The sequence below is a fragment of the Phocoena sinus genome, chromosome 10 (assembly GCF_008692025.1).
Source record: "Phocoena sinus isolate mPhoSin1 chromosome 10, mPhoSin1.pri, whole genome shotgun sequence".
NCBI lineage: Eukaryota > Metazoa > Chordata > Mammalia > Artiodactyla > Phocoenidae > Phocoena > Phocoena sinus.
Window position 1 is genome coordinate 9,922,821 of NC_045772.1, and position 16,066 is coordinate 9,938,886.

Consider the following 16,066-nt stretch of genomic DNA (forward strand, 5'->3'; position numbering starts at 1 on the left):
AAGCTGGAGCCGTCTCAGCGCCGGCCGCCATTTTGTGCAGTCGCTGGGAAGGAAGGAGACGCCTAAACCGCGGCACTGCCGGGTTTGAGCGTAGCCAAACCTACCCACTGCTTCTGTAACCCCGATTCTCTGTGTTTTGCTCCCGTCTCCGACGAGAGAGGCGGCGACGGTGGCGTCTGCGACGGGAGACAGCGCGTCGGAGCGAGAAAGCGCCGCGCCTGCCGCCGCCCCAACAGCGGAGGCGCCGCCGCCATCGGTCGTCACTAGACCGGAGCCGCAGGCCCTCCCGAGCCCGGCCATCCGTGCCCCGCTCCCAGATCTCTATCCATTTGGGACCATGCGCGGAGGCGGCTTTGGGGACCGGGACCGGGATCGTGACCGTGGAGGGTAAGGGGGGAGGAGGAGAGGAAAGGCCTTGTGTGCACGCGGGGCGGGGAGGAGGTTGCTTCCTGAGGAGACCGCACTCTGCGGTCGAGCGGAAGACTTTAGAGCTGACTGCGAGCGTGGGAGCGACGCTCCCAACTGTGGGAGGCGAGGCGACCCGGGACGTAATACCGGTTTAGAGCGCGGGCCTCTGGGTGGGCCTGGGCCCCCGGGTCACTGGTGACCCGGCAGGGTGGGGGGCGGCGGCTTGGCGACGCCCCAGCCCCTGCTTGCGGACGGTCGTCGTGGCGCGGCCCGGCCTCAGCCCCGCGGGGAGCAGGAGGGGAGGCCTGGCCGCCGCCAACTCAGCCCGGGCCTCCTTCGTTTCCCGGCTTTCGAGCCCGGCCGATTTGAGCAAGTCATTTGATCTCTCCAGGCCTAGTGTTCATCCGTGAAACTCGGATGTTCTTGCTGAGAGAAGAGGATGAGGTCTCCGAGTTCAGCCTGGGAAAATCTTTTACGCGAAATGGCTTCCCTGTTCATGGAACTGGAAACCTGGTTTGAAACTAGAGACTAAGAGGCTGACTGGTAGTCTTTAAAATATTTAAAAATTACCTTTAGTCGTATTTAAAAATAATTCGATGGAAGCACATTGAAACGCAAAGCGATGGGATTACTTGCCCTCTAAATAGTCGTTTTGGGGGAGGGAGTTTTTGGTTTGGTCGTTATTACAGGGTTTTGTTTTATTTTAATGTTTCAGTCTTTTTTTTTTTTTTTTCCCTTCTCTAATTGGACTGAAGCATTAACTTCTCGGCCTAGCTTGAAAATTTTTGATGTTGTAATGCCACGGTTATTGGGTTGGAAGTTAACAGGATTAAACCTGGAGTCCTCCCAGATACTGAGATACAAGTCTTAATGTGTCCCCCCCTACACCGTTAAAGGAAAAAGTTGCTTTAGAGATCCGTGTTGACTTACGCTGTTTACTTTTTTGTAATAAAAGTTTTATCTATGCATAAAAAGTTTATGTGACGCCACTTGTTAATATATATATGAGTGTGGGTGACATTGGGCAAGATCCTGAACCTTTGTGAGCCGATTTTCTCATCTGAAGATGGGGATAGTAACTGCCTTTGCATTGTTCTCCAGAATTGAGATACCGTGTGTAATTGTCTCTCTGTAGTAGGCATTCTGTTAATGCTGTTTTCTCAAACATTTTTGTCTTGTGGTTCAGACACACAAGTACCAGACCTTCTAGTCACAAGCTGTTCAATTATCTCTTAATTTACTAACTAAAAAGGATTGCTTTGACTTTATACCTTGTTATGAAGGAAAATATTTGATTTTAGCATTAAAGTCGGAGGGCTGTAAGTGGAAATGTTTGCTTAGTGTTTCACAGTATAGCTAAATTTAGAAGTGAATTTCAGTACAACCACTTAGGAAAAAGAACTTAATGCTACCTAGTAAAATGAAGATGACCCAGAATTCCTCTCTTAAGGTTTATACCCTAGACTCTTAGGCCTAGAGAAACCCTGTACACATACCCTGGTATCCATGTTTATAACAGGGTTGTTCATGACAGTATTAGGAACAGCTCAAATGTCTGGATAAATTCGTACAATAAGACTGCAGTACAGCAGTGAAAAAGAAAAACTTGTATCAACATGGATGATTCACAAATATAATGTTAAGTAAAACAAGTTATGCTAGAAGAATAACGTATAAGGACACTAACAAATAGGACAAGACCAAAAAACAACGCAATGGTTAAAATTCGAGGTACTAGTTATGATGGGGATTGTAAACTTGAAATAGGCACATGGAGGCTACCAAGGTACTGATAATGGTGGTTTTTTTTACCGTGGGTGTTTGGTTTAATATCTTACTGTATATATGCTTTAATAATAAAAGTTCATTATTTGAAAAGAGGAAAAAGTGAATTACTGATCCATTCTTAGTTTACCCCACCCATATTGACTCTTTAAGTGTCAGATGACATTAAAAAAGACTTTAGAAATAATTCGTTTCAAACAAAATGGCACTCTTTAATGAGGTCTGTGCCCTGATTCTACCTTTACTATGAAATTTCCTGTGTTATTTGAATTGCTGCTGTTTGTCCTGAACTGAACAGAGCTGAAATGGATTATTGTTTTGAAAGGGGAATGAGTGAGGTAGTGTACGTACACGGACAGTACAAATGTGCATTGTACATTTAAACTACCTTGATTTTGCATGTTAATGTACAAATCTTCAAAACTGGTATTTATTGCAAAGCCAAATTAAACTTAATACTCGGTAAAAACATTAAATGAGCAGCATGGTATGCAGGGGGTTAGGATATGTGCATCTTTAAATGGTGGCACAAATATACTCAAATTCTACAAGAGAAAAGCCTCAAGTTCTGTTCTAGGTCGTTATTTTAAGGTCTGGGTAGCACTGGAATGCAACAGCAGCAGCATTGAAATGGCATCTTCTAGGAATCACATAAATTTATATAATTAGGCAGCCAATCTCTGAAGATTAGTCTTGGGTCATTTTTATTCTTTGCAAGACTGACAGTCTAGTGACTTGGCTTTTTTATTTGTAGAGTACCTTATTTAAAATTGTGTTAGTTGCTTCACTTGCAAGTGAGGGGGGAGAGGTCAACCCATGTAGTTTTAGGTCTGTTCAGTCTTAAGCCTGAGGGCATATTGAAGGTGTCATAGGTATTGATCAACAGTAGTATAAATGGAATCAGCCAAGTTACGCCTTTTTTTTTTTTTTTTTTTGCGGTACGTGGGCCTCTCACTGCCGTGGCCTCTCCCGTTGCGGAGCACAGGCTCCGGACGTGCAGGCTCAGCGGCCGTGGCTCACAGGCCCAGCCACTCCGCGGCAGTGGGATCTTCCCGGACCGGGGCACGAACCCGTGTCCCCTGCATCGGCAGACGGACTCTCAACCACTGCGCCACCAGGGAAGCCCTAAGTTCTGCCTTTTGAATGTAAATATTTAATAGTCCCAGTAAAATTTCCAGCCATCAATCTTTGTGTGTATTTAGAGAAATGTATAGCTGGGTCTTTAAGCCAAAGAATTTAAAGAGCATTTTGAATTCCAGGAAATTGAGGCCCTTTAGGATTGTTAGTACATATACTGCCTGTTGGGTTTTTTGTGTGTGTGTGGTACGCGGGCCTCTCACTGTTGTGACCTCTACTGTTGCGGAGCACAGGCTCCGTATGAGCAGGCTCAGCGGCCATGGCTCATGGGCCCAGCCGTTCCGCGGCATGTGGGATCTTCCCGCACCGGGACACGAACCCGCGTCCCCTGCATCGGCAGGCGGACTCTCAACCACTGCGCCACCAGGGAAGCCCTGCCTGTTGATTATTAAGTGGAACCACTTGCAAGAGGATAAGATTGAGTTAGAGTGGAAAAAAATTAAATTCAGTGTATTTTCAGGAGTAAGGAAATGGGATGAAAACATACTGTATATTATTTGTCCATCAGACAATGCCCTGCACCTTAATAGGTTGAAATACAGAAATGAAGACCATCTTAGTGTTGGGATTCTTGTAGGAAAAGTAGAATATCAAGTATGGCCAATGGCCACATTTGTATTACAGTTGAACTTGTCTGTTGTGAAAGATAAAGCAAAAAGATTGATTTTTAAATAGAGATTTAAAGACCTTAAATAAGCCTTATTAATGGTTCTTTTAGCAAATTTATAGTTAATAGTACTATTTGCCTGTGAACAGAAAGGAGAAAGAAGATGAAGGTGGAGATAAAGTGGAAGGAAAGATAATAAATTTTTGCCCTGGCCATTCATTAGCATAAACTAAAGGTGAAGACTAGCCTACCAGTCTTTTAGGGGTCCTAGTAGTTTTCCTTAGCAGATTAGCAGGCAAAAGGAGTGCTCATCACAGTATAAAGGGGTAAGGGGTGCAAGAAGCTGTTCCAAGTATGGAGCCGCTTGAACTGTTTTTCTTCCTGTCCACAATTTTGCCCTAATTTAAACTTTTATGTCCTCACTTACCTACATTTCAGAATATTACAAAGAGTAGAGACTTTTATTCACTTTAATATCTCTAGCACCACTTAAAACAGTACCTGGTACATAGTTGGTACCCAGTAACTATTTGTTAAATGAATACAATTAGGCCAGCTTGTACTGAGTGTTTACTATGCCAGATACTGTTTTAAGCACTTTACAAGTAAATATTTTTTTGGAAGGGGCTGGTAGTATCTTAAGAGTCCCATCTTTTTTTTTCTTTTTTTTTTTTGGCGGTACGCAGGCCTCTCACTGTTGTAGCCTCTCCCGTTGCGGAGCACAGGCTCCGGAGGCGCAGGCTCAGCGGCCCTGGCTCACGGGCCCAGCTGCTCCGCGACACGCGGGATCTTCCCGGACTGGGGCGCGAACCCATGTCCCCTGCATCAGCAGGCGGACGCTCAACCACTGCGCCACCAGGGAAGCCCAAGAGTCCCATCTTTTTACATGTTTTTGTGGCACCTAAGGTATTTTGCTTTAAAAACACTAAAAAGCTAAAAATGTTGGTGTTTCTAGGTTTGGAGCAAGAGGTGGTGGTGGCCTTCCCCCGAAGAAGTTTGGTAATCCTGGGGAGCGTTTACGTAAAAAGAAGTGGGATTTGAGTGAGCTCCCCAAGTTTGAGAAGAATTTTTATGTTGAACATCCAGAAGTGGCAAGGCTGACTCCGGTAAGTTTGGGGGGTTTTATTTATTTACCTTTTTTTCATATACAGTAATGAACCAAGTAGGTACGTTAGCCACAGTATACTTATATACAGCCATTGCTGTTATATGTTTTTGTGTTTTGTTTTGTTTTTTGTTATATGTTTTAGTTTAGTGTGGTGGTACTTTCCTTGGTTCATGTTAGGATTGATGATACAAGAGAAACCAGTAATACCTAATGTATTACTTGGTTCTCATTTGTTGGTTATATTTTCCAACCAATTTGTTATGTGATTTTAGCTGTATATGAGGTGTCATGTCTTTTCATCTATGAAGTAAATTAAAAATTTTAATCATTGGCTTTTACTCCTGTTTGTATTTTTAACCTCATGATTATTTTGGACTTTACGCATGACATGGTAACTTGTTCAGAAGAAAGTGTAAGGAAAGAGCACTTGGTCCTAAGTTCCACATTTTCTCCCTCTTCCTACTTCTGGCCTTGGGCAATTTACTAATCTTTCTGAGTAACTGTTTTCTCATGTGGAAAATGGAACGGTTGCTAACCTGCTTCATTGACTCAGAGTTGGATGAAGCTGAACACATATGAAAGCACTATAAAAAGTGTTATACATATTTTCCAATGTAATTGTGGATTTAGTGGTAATTGTTCTGCTGTATTGGAACATAAAGTTTTGCATGTTTAGAATAAATTGTTTACTGATTTGTCTTACTTTGTTGTCTTACATAGTATGAGGTTGATGAACTACGCCGAAAGAAAGAGATTACAGTGAGAGGAGGCGATGTTTGTCCTAAACCTGTGTTTGCCTTCCATCATGCTAACTTCCCACGTAAGTGTTTTTCAATCCAGTATCTTAATTGTTAATTTAGCTTGAACAGTCAGTGTGGTCATAGATTATTTAAAGGTTTTGACCCAGGCTCAGGATTTTGTTGAAAAGATAAGTAGAAACCTTTCACAAAGGTTTTTGGGGTTTTTTGTTTGTGTGTGTGTGTTTGTGGTTTTGGGTTTTTGTTTTATTTTTATTATTTATTTTGCGGTACGCGGCCTCTCACTGCAGTGGCCTCTCCCGTTGCGGAGCACAGGCTCTGGACACGCAGGCTCAGCGGCCATGGCTCAGGGGCCCAGCCGCTCCACGGCATGTGGGATGTTCCCGGACCGGGGCACAAACCCGCGTCCGCTGCATCGGCAGGCGGACTCTGAACCACTGCGCCATCAGGGAAGCCTTGTTTTGTTTTATTTTTAATGCTCATGTGTTCTCTGCTTAGAACTTTTTGGGTTTTTTGCTTTTTTCCCCCATCTTTCCCTGGGATTTTGCCTCTACTTTTTAGAAAACAGCAAAATGAAATTGCTTTCTAGCTGGTTAAAATTTGAATTAGATAAACAATAAGTGACTACCATGTACCATGGTAGTCATTACCATGTTAAATACTTCAGAGCAGTGGTTTTCAAGTTTTCGAGGGTAAGGGTAGATGGCTGTGGCAGTAGCCTTCTTGAGAAGTAGTAAGTAACAGGTCAAAGATTCAGTACTGAAGAACAAAACAATACTTGGAGAGATGTAAAGCTGGGTAAATCCTCCCTTCAATGAGCTTAACAGTTTTTTAAATTTCTTTTGGCTGTGGGTCCTTAGTTTTACTTAAAGTAGTAATATCGATTTTCGTACAGAATACGTAATGGATGTGTTGATGGATCAGCACTTCACAGAACCAACTCCAATTCAGTGCCAGGGATTTCCCTTGGCTCTTAGTGGCCGGGATATGGTGGGCATTGCTCAGACTGGCTCTGGGAAGACATTGGCGGTATGTACCAGCAAGGGAAGATTTTTAATATTGTGGTAACTTATTTTGCTATTGTAAATACTCCATATGTTCTCAATTCTTGAAATTCTAATTCAGATAGGGATAATATTTCAGCTTTTTTAGCTATCTGAAATATGTGGAAGCATTTTGTGTTCAAATATACATTGCACATGTGTGTAACAGTTGTGAGTTCTGTTTTCCCTTTCCTAGTTACTTAGGCATTATCAATTACTGTGATAATTTAGAACAATTAATATAATGGCTTAGTTTTGGTATAACACTGTCCTTCTTTCCCCCCACCCCAGTATTTGCTGCCTGCTATTGTTCATATTAACCACCAGCCTTACTTGGAAAGAGGAGATGGCCCAATTGTAAGTGTTTCAGTTTGTTTACACTTCTAAGAATGACTACAACTTAATGATTATTGTGTTTCAGGCACTGTGCTTTACATATGTTCTCAGATTTCATCCTCAGCCCTACCTTCTGTATCCGGAAGAGAGATTATGTCTATCTTACTGATAAATTTTAGACACAATGCAATTAAATGACTTGCCCAGGGTCATATAGGAATTAAATGGCTGAGCTTGAATTTGAACTACTTGTACTTTTAACAGTTATGCCCATTACCTTCATTTAGAGGCATTTACTCTGCATTAAATTCAAGTGCAATTCTTAATTGCTCATTGATGCTATGAGGGATAAAAAAGTATGAAATGAGATCCTTGCCCTGTGGCTGAGTCGGGTTTGGGATGTGTATTCTCTGTGGTTCAGTGATGCGTCTGTAAATGTTTACAGAGCAGCGTGATTTTCTTGTTTGATCATTTTCATTTATGCTATTTACTGTAAGATTTCAGTAGTGGTCTTCAAACATTTTGAATGTACATTCTTAACTTTTTTTTTAATAGAGCTTGCACTCACTGTATATGTTTATGAATACGTTATTATAGTATGTCTCAGTGTATTCACAACAAGAAATAATGCATTACCTTTCATTAACATAATATGTAATGTATTCCATATGGCTAATAGAGTTAGCTTTATTGTCATTAGTTAATGTCTAATGGGTCAGTACACCGAGTGAGAGTCATTGTTAACAGTATATATGATACCTGTTTCAAAGTGTCTTAATTTTGTATTTTTTGGCCAACTTCTTGTCACGTTGTGTATAAGTCATCCTTGTTTTTGCCTAATGTGCCTGGCTAAGAGCTTAAACTTGATGTCAGAACAGTGTCAGCTTTGCTCATTTCCTGTTCATCTGTTTCTTTTTTTTTCTTTAATTGGGGTACAGTTGATTTACAATGCTGTGTTAGTTTCTACTGTACAGCGAAGTGGAGTTCCCTGTGCTACACAGCAGGTTCTCATTAGTTATCTATTTTATACATATTAGTGTATATATGTCAATCCCAATCTCCCAGTTTGTTTCTAATACTTAATCCATGGTTTTGCAGGAATATTTTATAGCTACTTACTCATTTTGTGAGTGTTTAGTTAAAACTAGGTAATATAGTCTGTAAATCTACTTACATAACACACATAACGGTAATGAATCATGTGTCAAAAGTCAACCATCATACCACATGCCAAGTATTAGTTCTCATAATTTTTGCCACACTCCAGTGCACTGTCTTAGACCCCCTGCCTTCCCAACTCCTCACCCCATCACATACTTGAAAGTACCAAATTAAACAATAGAGAATTAAATAACCTTTTTGTACTTTTCATTTCCTCCTAAAACTTGGGATAGGTGTCTCAAGTGATTTGTTTGTTTGTTTGTTTTAGTGTCTAGTTCTGGCTCCTACCAGAGAGCTTGCCCAGCAGGTACAGCAGGTGGCTGATGACTATGGCAAATGTTCTAGATTGAAGAGCACTTGCATTTATGGAGGTGCTCCTAAAGGTCCCCAGATTCGAGACTTGGAGAGAGGTAATTTTAAAAATGAGTGTTTAAGAATTATTAGTTTCTCTCATTTTATCAATTTCTGTAAATGAAATTGAAGAAAACAGTGGATTCTGGTTGGTGGGGGGAGATCAGTATTTCAGCAGCTTAGCAATTCTCAAATATGGTTAAAATGCTATTTTAGGGAAGTTCAGTGTGACTAGACTTAAACTTTGTCGAGGTTCGGATGATTATACATAAATTTTTGTTACATCATGCTTTTCCAGGCACTGTGTTAAAACTTAGTGCTCTGTAGCACTGAGTACAACCACCAGAGTTGGTGCTTCTTAGTTTGCTGAGGCTTGAACAGTGTGTAAAGAATTCTTAGTTGGATAGATCTTTGGATTTGTTTTACAGGTGTCGAGATCTGTATAGCTACTCCTGGCCGCCTGATAGATTTCCTGGAGTCAGGAAAGACAAATCTTCGCCGATGTACTTACCTTGTACTGGATGAGGCTGACAGAATGCTTGACATGGGCTTTGAACCCCAGATTCGTAAAATTGTTGACCAAATCAGGGTGTGTAAAGCTGATAATTCGTTGTCTTGTACCCTTTGCCTGTAGTAGTTACTTAATCTAAAAGAAAGCCTTTCCATTCCTTTCCGGATAGCCTGATAGGCAGACATTAATGTGGAGTGCAACCTGGCCAAAAGAAGTAAGACAGCTTGCAGAGGATTTCCTTCGTGATTACACCCAGATCAACGTAGGCAATCTGGAGTTGAGTGCCAACCACAACATCCTCCAGATTGTGGATGTCTGCATGGAAAGTGAAAAAGACCACAAGTATGAAAGATTTCACTGTTTTGATGATGCTGATAAACCTTTCCTAATAATCCTCCAAAACTAAAGTGTTAATAGAAGCCAGTATTTTTTAGGCTTGAAAACATTAAAAGCATTGCTAGCTTTCCAACAATCCATTCTTTATATTATTCATCAGAGCTTGTGGTTAAAGGCAAGGATTCTGGATCCTTGGATTTGAATCCCAGTTCTGATAATTACCAGCTATAGAGAAAGTAATTTGAAAAGAAAGTACTAAAGCTTTGGAGGGTTGATAATGCAAACATAGCTTCTGCGTGATGTGTAGGGGGTCTTCTCTGGATGACTGAATTGTTTGGTCTTGTTTTCAGGTTGATCCAACTCATGGAGGAAATAATGGCTGAAAAGGAAAATAAGACAATAATATTTGTAGAGACGAAAAGACGCTGTGATGACCTCACTCGAAGGATGCGCAGAGATGGGTGAGTGCAGCACTGAGGTAATTAATTTGCCTCAGATTTTATAGTTCAGTAGGAATTTCTAAATTGGTTTTGTGAATGTTGTATAATATTTAAGCAATGCCAAACATGTACTTTGCTCTTTTCTTCTGACAGTTGGCCAGCTATGTGTATCCATGGAGACAAGAGTCAACCAGAAAGAGATTGGGTACTTAATGGTGAGTTCAAAACTAAGCATTGTTCTTACACTCTGTTTCAGGGATTGGCACACTTTCTGTAAAGAGCCAGGTAGTAAATATTTTCGGCTTTGCAGACTGTATAGTGTTTTGTGTCACAACTGTTAAACTCTGCTGTTGTAGCACAAAAATGGCCATAGGCATTATGTAAAGAGACAGCCTGGCTGTGTTCCAACAAAACTTTATTTGCAAAAATAGGCATTGTGCCAGATTTGACCCAAAGACCAGGGTTTGCCTAGCTCTGCTCTAGTTAATTGAATATTGGGGGCATTTTTGTCATCACCATACTTCAAGGTCATTAGTGCTGGCTCTTTACACCACTTTTTCACCACTTAGACCACCCTTTATCTAATGAGGTCTTGTCTTTATAGATATGTACACCAGCCTGAAAGCTCCCCACATCCCATACTTGTGGGCTTTTAATGGAGGCTTCATCACGTTAACTCAGTCTCCCTCTCCTCTCCAGAGTGGGGCTCAAAGTTCCAAGCTTCTCTGATCATGGCTTGGTCTTTCTGGTGAACAGCGTCCATCCAGGAGCTATTCTGGAGCCCATCAAGTGTCTTTTCACTAGAACAAAGATTCCTGTCTTGTTCTTGTTTAGGAACTCTTGTTCAGGGGCCAGGGTCAAAGACTTAAGTATTAGAATAAAAGATTCTCCTAGCATCCCTGTTTTACAAGGGTTTTAGGAGCTCTGTGCCAGGAACTGAGGGCAGAGACCAGTATATATATTCTGTTATTTCACAGGGCAAAGTTAATGGTTTCTCCTTTCATTCCACGTCTTTTTTTTTTTTTTTTTTTGGCGGTACGCTGGCCTCTTACTGCTGTGGCCTCTCCCGTTGCGGAGCGCAGGCTCAGCGGCCATGGCTTACGGGCCCAGCGGCACGTGGGATCCTCCCAGACTGGGGCACGAACCCGTGTCCCCTGCATCGGCAGGCGGCCTCTTAACCACTGCGCCACCAGGGAAGCCCCATTCCACATCCTTTAAACTTCCTCCCTTTTCATACCCCCTCCCGCACCCCCACTTTTGGTGTTGTTTTATTTGGGAGAAAACTTTGCTGTCATAATCTAAGGGAAGAAAATTTCCAGCTCATGTTAATTCTGTTACACATTGCCACACCATTTTAATGGTACTTCATTATTAGAGGTAAATTTTTTGATCTATTGCTCCTCTGCTAAAGGTGAGTATAATAAATATTTTCAAAAGAATTACTATTATCTTTAAATTTAAAAGAGCTTGGCGTGTTCTTACAGAAGTTTTAATATGATAGGGTAAGAAGGCCAGGTAGCTGGAAATGTTTATTTGGTCATTTTTTAAGATATATCACGGTGTAGCCTTAATTTTATAACTTGCTTTCATGGTACTATCCTTGTTTTGCAGAGTTCCGTTCTGGAAAGGCTCCCATTCTCATTGCCACAGATGTAGCCTCCCGTGGGCTAGGTTTGTATAGATAGGTGTCTCTGTCAATGGTATATGAATCTTTTGGTTAAAAGATTTGCTTGTCTTTTCACATTAGAGTTGCATATACGTGTGTTTAGATAAATATTTAAAAGAGAAGAATTACATACAAAGTACGTGATTCCCCTTCCCCCCATGATTTTTTTTAACCTTGGTGGGTTTTTTGTTTGTTTTGGGGGGTTTTTTTCCTTTTATTTTCAAAGTCTCTTCCTGCTCCTAACAAACAGGCTTTGGTCTGCAGCAAGGCCTAGGCATGACTGTTTAAACCGGTAGAGGGAGAGGAGACGTTCATTTGCACAGCTCAACTTCTTCCTGGTTTTATTCTATATTCTGGGTGAATAAAATGAGCCCAATTGAACCTAGCTATTAGAAGCTAGTTTCTTCAGTTATTTTTTTCCCCTTTACCAGTCTATCTGCGGATGTCCAATTCCATAAGTGCTAATATATTCTTGGGATTTAGTAAATCTATAGATATGATATCTTTCAGCAATTAAATCTGCGTTGCCCAATTTAATTTACTGAAGTAAAACTATCATGAGCACTCAGTTATCCCCTCCTCCCACCCATACTCATATCATCGATGCGCTGTCTTCCGATTGAAGAACTTAATTTGAAGTTGATGTTCTGGAGTTTTCAACCCATTACGATTTAAGGTATTCAGAGATATTTTGTGGTACTTTAGCCCATTATTCTGAGAAAAACAGGTGTAACAAAACTTATTATATTTTTAAAAATGATAGAGTATTTCTGTCACAAAGATATTTTTAAATTATTGACAGATACTAATTTCTTGCCCAGGAAGGCGAGAAGCACCATATTCCCTTATGATATTCAACATAAAGAGAGCAAGTATTCCAACTGGAATACAAAAGTAATGAAGGCTTTTTAAACATTGCACTCATCATTCCCTCCTTCAGAGGTGGTGACTTGCAGCCATGACTGAAAAATTGTCTCTGCCCTCTGAGGTCATGTCTGGATCTGTGCGGTTAGAACTTGGACCTGTTGGGAGAAGAGGCTGAGGCCTGAAAGCAGTTTACATAAAAGCTTTCAGTGATGGTGGTTTTTAAACAGGCTTGCTATGTGCTGGTAGCTTCTTTGTGCATCTTGCCTAGACAATTTAAAATATTTGTTCCATGTCCCCCTGCATTTCTAAACCAAATCAATTGGCTGCCATTAGAATAACTTATAGACTCTTCGTCCCACCCCCACTCATCCAAGAGAGGGGAGAGGGAAGGTATCTGAGTCTGTTTCTTGTTACTCAGCATCAGTGCTTGTTTGGGCCCCTTTGTTTGCTGCCTTGTAAAAATCAAAAGGAAGGGGAAAACCCACCAAAATGGCAGAATGCTGACCAAGGTCCTACAAGATCCTGGAAAGTGAAGGCTTCTACCTCATTAGACAGGGGTGCAATTTTCAGCTGAGTCACCAGGCCTTTTTTCACTTCCTGTCGAGCGATGGCCTCTTAAATGTTCCCTTCAGGTAAGTTCTTTGATTCCCATAATTTTGTAATAGTCATCCTCCGGAAACCACTGTTTATTCCCTTTCCAGTGGGATATTTTTTATTTTTCCTTTTTTTGTTTAAACTACACACTGTTAAACTAAAAGTATTGAATTTATTTTGTTTTGTTTTTTAACAGAAGCTTTGATAGCAGCTGCAGATCACTCAGTACATGGCCGAGGCAAATCTACATTGGCCCGAAGCAGCTCTAGATGAGCCTATTGACTAGTCTCAGCCCCTCCCAATTAGTGATTGGAGATTCAGGCCATGTCATAGGGCTTGTCAGACGAAAAGTTCTTACCCTGGGCAGCTGGCCAAAACATTAACTTTTTGATTTCTTACCCTGCAACAGCATCTTCTCTAAAGACACCAAGGTAATACTGTGACAGCGCACAAATAACATCAGGGCAGGCTAGACTAGACCGGAGAGAAACAAATTCTGCGCTTGCTCTTATGTGCCCTCAGCCAGCTCTATCTGTGCACACGCAAGACACCTTTCTAGTGTGAAGAACTTGCTCTATGTCTGCCCACTATTGAACCCTTCCAGAAGTATTCCCAAGTGTTGATAGCTGAACTGTTGACTCCAGTCCCCAGTGCTTTCTGCTAGGAAAGCACACATCTGTGCATCCAGTGCAGTAATTCAACCTGCTCTGCTGCCTGTGGTCATACACAGTGGGAGTGAGTAAGGAGCATTATCCTAGCCCTGAAGATGTGGTCATGGAGCATAATTCCCCATTCCCCCCATCTCACATCCATCCTGGCCCTGGAAATTTTTGTTTTCCCTTTGTTACCTCAACGACCCTAGCCGGAGACTCACGCTGCCCCCTGTGATAAGTGCCTTCTCGTCTTTCTGGTGTGATTTCAGGACTTTAGGGGTCAGTAAAGACTGAGGAGCCTTTATTGTAATAAGAAACAGACATAATGCCCTTTTCTTCACAGGCCCTTTAACAACAGCTGAATTTTTTTTTTTTTTAAATCATCTCCCCTTTCCCCCTGAAATTAATCCAGTCTGGGCAATAGATGCAGTCTGACCCTTTGGATGTAACTTACATTTTTTTTATTAATTATTTTTTTCTACAATCACCCCAATTATCCTTGGGGGAGGCGTTGGAGGACCTGAAATTTTTACCCGAACCCAGGTTCTCCGGCGCTTGGCAACCAAATGGGGCTACAGAGAAGCATCTAAGCCAGTTCACAGAGCGAGCGTGTGTGGGGACTTCTCACTGCCACGGACCCTTGATGCATGCTCCCCGCGCTCCAGTGGTCCCGTGTCAGAAGGCGGAGTTTTCGAAAGGAGGCCGCCAAAAATAAAAGGCAAAGAGACGGGATCGGCTGCAGCGGTTTCCCAAAGGAGGAGGGAGTGTGCATCGGTCTGGTAACAAACAGAGAATGTTTTTTAATTATTTATATCACAAAAATCTGTGTTTTATCTAGGATATTTTCTGAATATTCTTTGTAAAATGCAGATTTTTTCCACAAAACATTAGGATTCTTTGTTATATTCTTAAATTTGTTTGTTTAAGTAGGTAAAAATATACATTTAGCTGAAAGCATTACACTAACATTTACATACTTGAAGCTTTAGGAGGTTATTCAATCCAGTTCCCAGCAGTGGACAGAACATTAAACTTGTGTCTCAAGGTTTCATGGTTTTTCCCACACTCTTTGGCTGTTAATTTTCCAGGTTACATAGACAATCTTTGATAATTGAAGCAAGGACTGAGTTGAAGTAACCTTGAGTTGAGAAAAAAACCTCATTTGGCAGAGCTGGGCTTGGTAGTACAGTGAAATTTTAGTGTAATGTGCTCTTGTGGTAATTGAAAGAGGAAAGGTAATTTGGATATTTCTGCAAAGGAAAATAAGTGTGTATTTAACTTTGGCTCTGATCAGTTTTGTTTTTTTTTTTAATATAAGCAAAAAATTTTTAATTTAAATATCTTAATTAAGTCTCCATGGAAATGTAGTAATAAAGTATATGAAGTTTTTGTTTTTGTTTTTGTTTTGTTTTCTTTTCATTTTGCTCTGTGACTGGTTTAAAGGTAAGTTTGTTATATTACTGGTAGATTTTGCCAGGCTTCTCCCAACAGAGTAGAAGTGATTTGGCCTTGTAGCTTAATGATGGTACCACTTTCTACATTCCAGTTTTGAAAAGGATGGAACTGGAATTTGGTACAACTCCTGTCAGTATATTGCTTAAGATACAGAAGAGGCAGGAGTTTGGATGGTTGAATGGGATTTCCTTAGGATTTTACAGCTGATAAGGATGCTGCTTCCTCTGCATGTCTCAAGCATCATTAATCCTCTTTTACTCTGTTGGGATGAGTCTTTTTTTGTTCCTGTTCAGAGTGGTTACTAACTTAATCTTCTCTCCTCTTGCTGTCATCTGCATTCGTGCTTCCCACCTGTTGTTGGCATGTCCTTTACCTTCTCTTTCCCTGCCACATCAACCTACACACTGACTCGTCATTGGCTTTGAAGATGTGGAAGATGTCAAGTTTGTGATCAACTATGACTATCCAAACAGTTCAGAGGATTATGTGCACCGTATTGGCCGAACAGCCCGTAGCACCAACAAGGGCACCGCCTATACCTTCTTCACCCCAGGGAACCTAAAGCAGGCCAGAGAGTTGATCAAAGTGCTGGAAGAGGCTAATCAGGCTATCAATCCAAAACTGATGCAGCTGGTGGACCACAGAGGAGGCGGCGGAGGAGGGGGTAAGGGTAAGTCCTGGAGTTTTCCAGGTACTGCCAAGGTATCATTTTTGTGTGTTCATTGTGTCTTGTTTCTTTAAGCCAGTGAAGGTTAATGTATGTTGCTTAATAATTTTTCATAATCTCTTCTAAGTAAGACAATATGAAGTTTGGGAGCCTGTCATAGCCTTAGTAGTGTGTTAGGTTTTT

The 16,066-nt window shown here is 41.3% G+C and overlaps 1 protein-coding gene across 3 annotated transcripts in view; it reads left to right on the top strand.

Annotated features, from left to right (window-relative positions):
- Positions 1-16,066, top strand: part of DDX17 (DEAD-box helicase 17) — a 19,790-nt gene continuing 3,724 nt past the window's right edge. The window contains exons 1-12 of one of the 3 annotated variants that reach the window (XM_032647100.1): positions 8-387; positions 4,893-5,043; positions 5,766-5,865; positions 6,699-6,832; positions 7,138-7,203; positions 8,612-8,753; positions 9,123-9,283; positions 9,375-9,547; positions 9,892-10,002; positions 10,135-10,196; positions 11,593-11,652; positions 15,644-15,886. In XM_032647100.1, the coding sequence (XP_032502991.1) occupies positions 338-387; positions 4,893-5,043; positions 5,766-5,865; positions 6,699-6,832; positions 7,138-7,203; positions 8,612-8,753; positions 9,123-9,283; positions 9,375-9,547; positions 9,892-10,002; positions 10,135-10,196; positions 11,593-11,652; positions 15,644-15,886 (1,453 nt within the window). In that variant the 5' untranslated portion in view covers positions 8-337. Of the gene's footprint in view, positions 388-4,892; positions 5,044-5,765; positions 5,866-6,698; positions 6,833-7,137; positions 7,204-8,611; positions 8,754-9,122; positions 9,284-9,374; positions 9,548-9,891; positions 10,003-10,134; positions 10,197-11,592; positions 11,653-15,643; positions 15,887-16,066 lie in introns of all 3 variants that reach the window. The other 2 variants (XM_032647101.1, XM_032647102.1) reach the window with 2 other exon arrangements.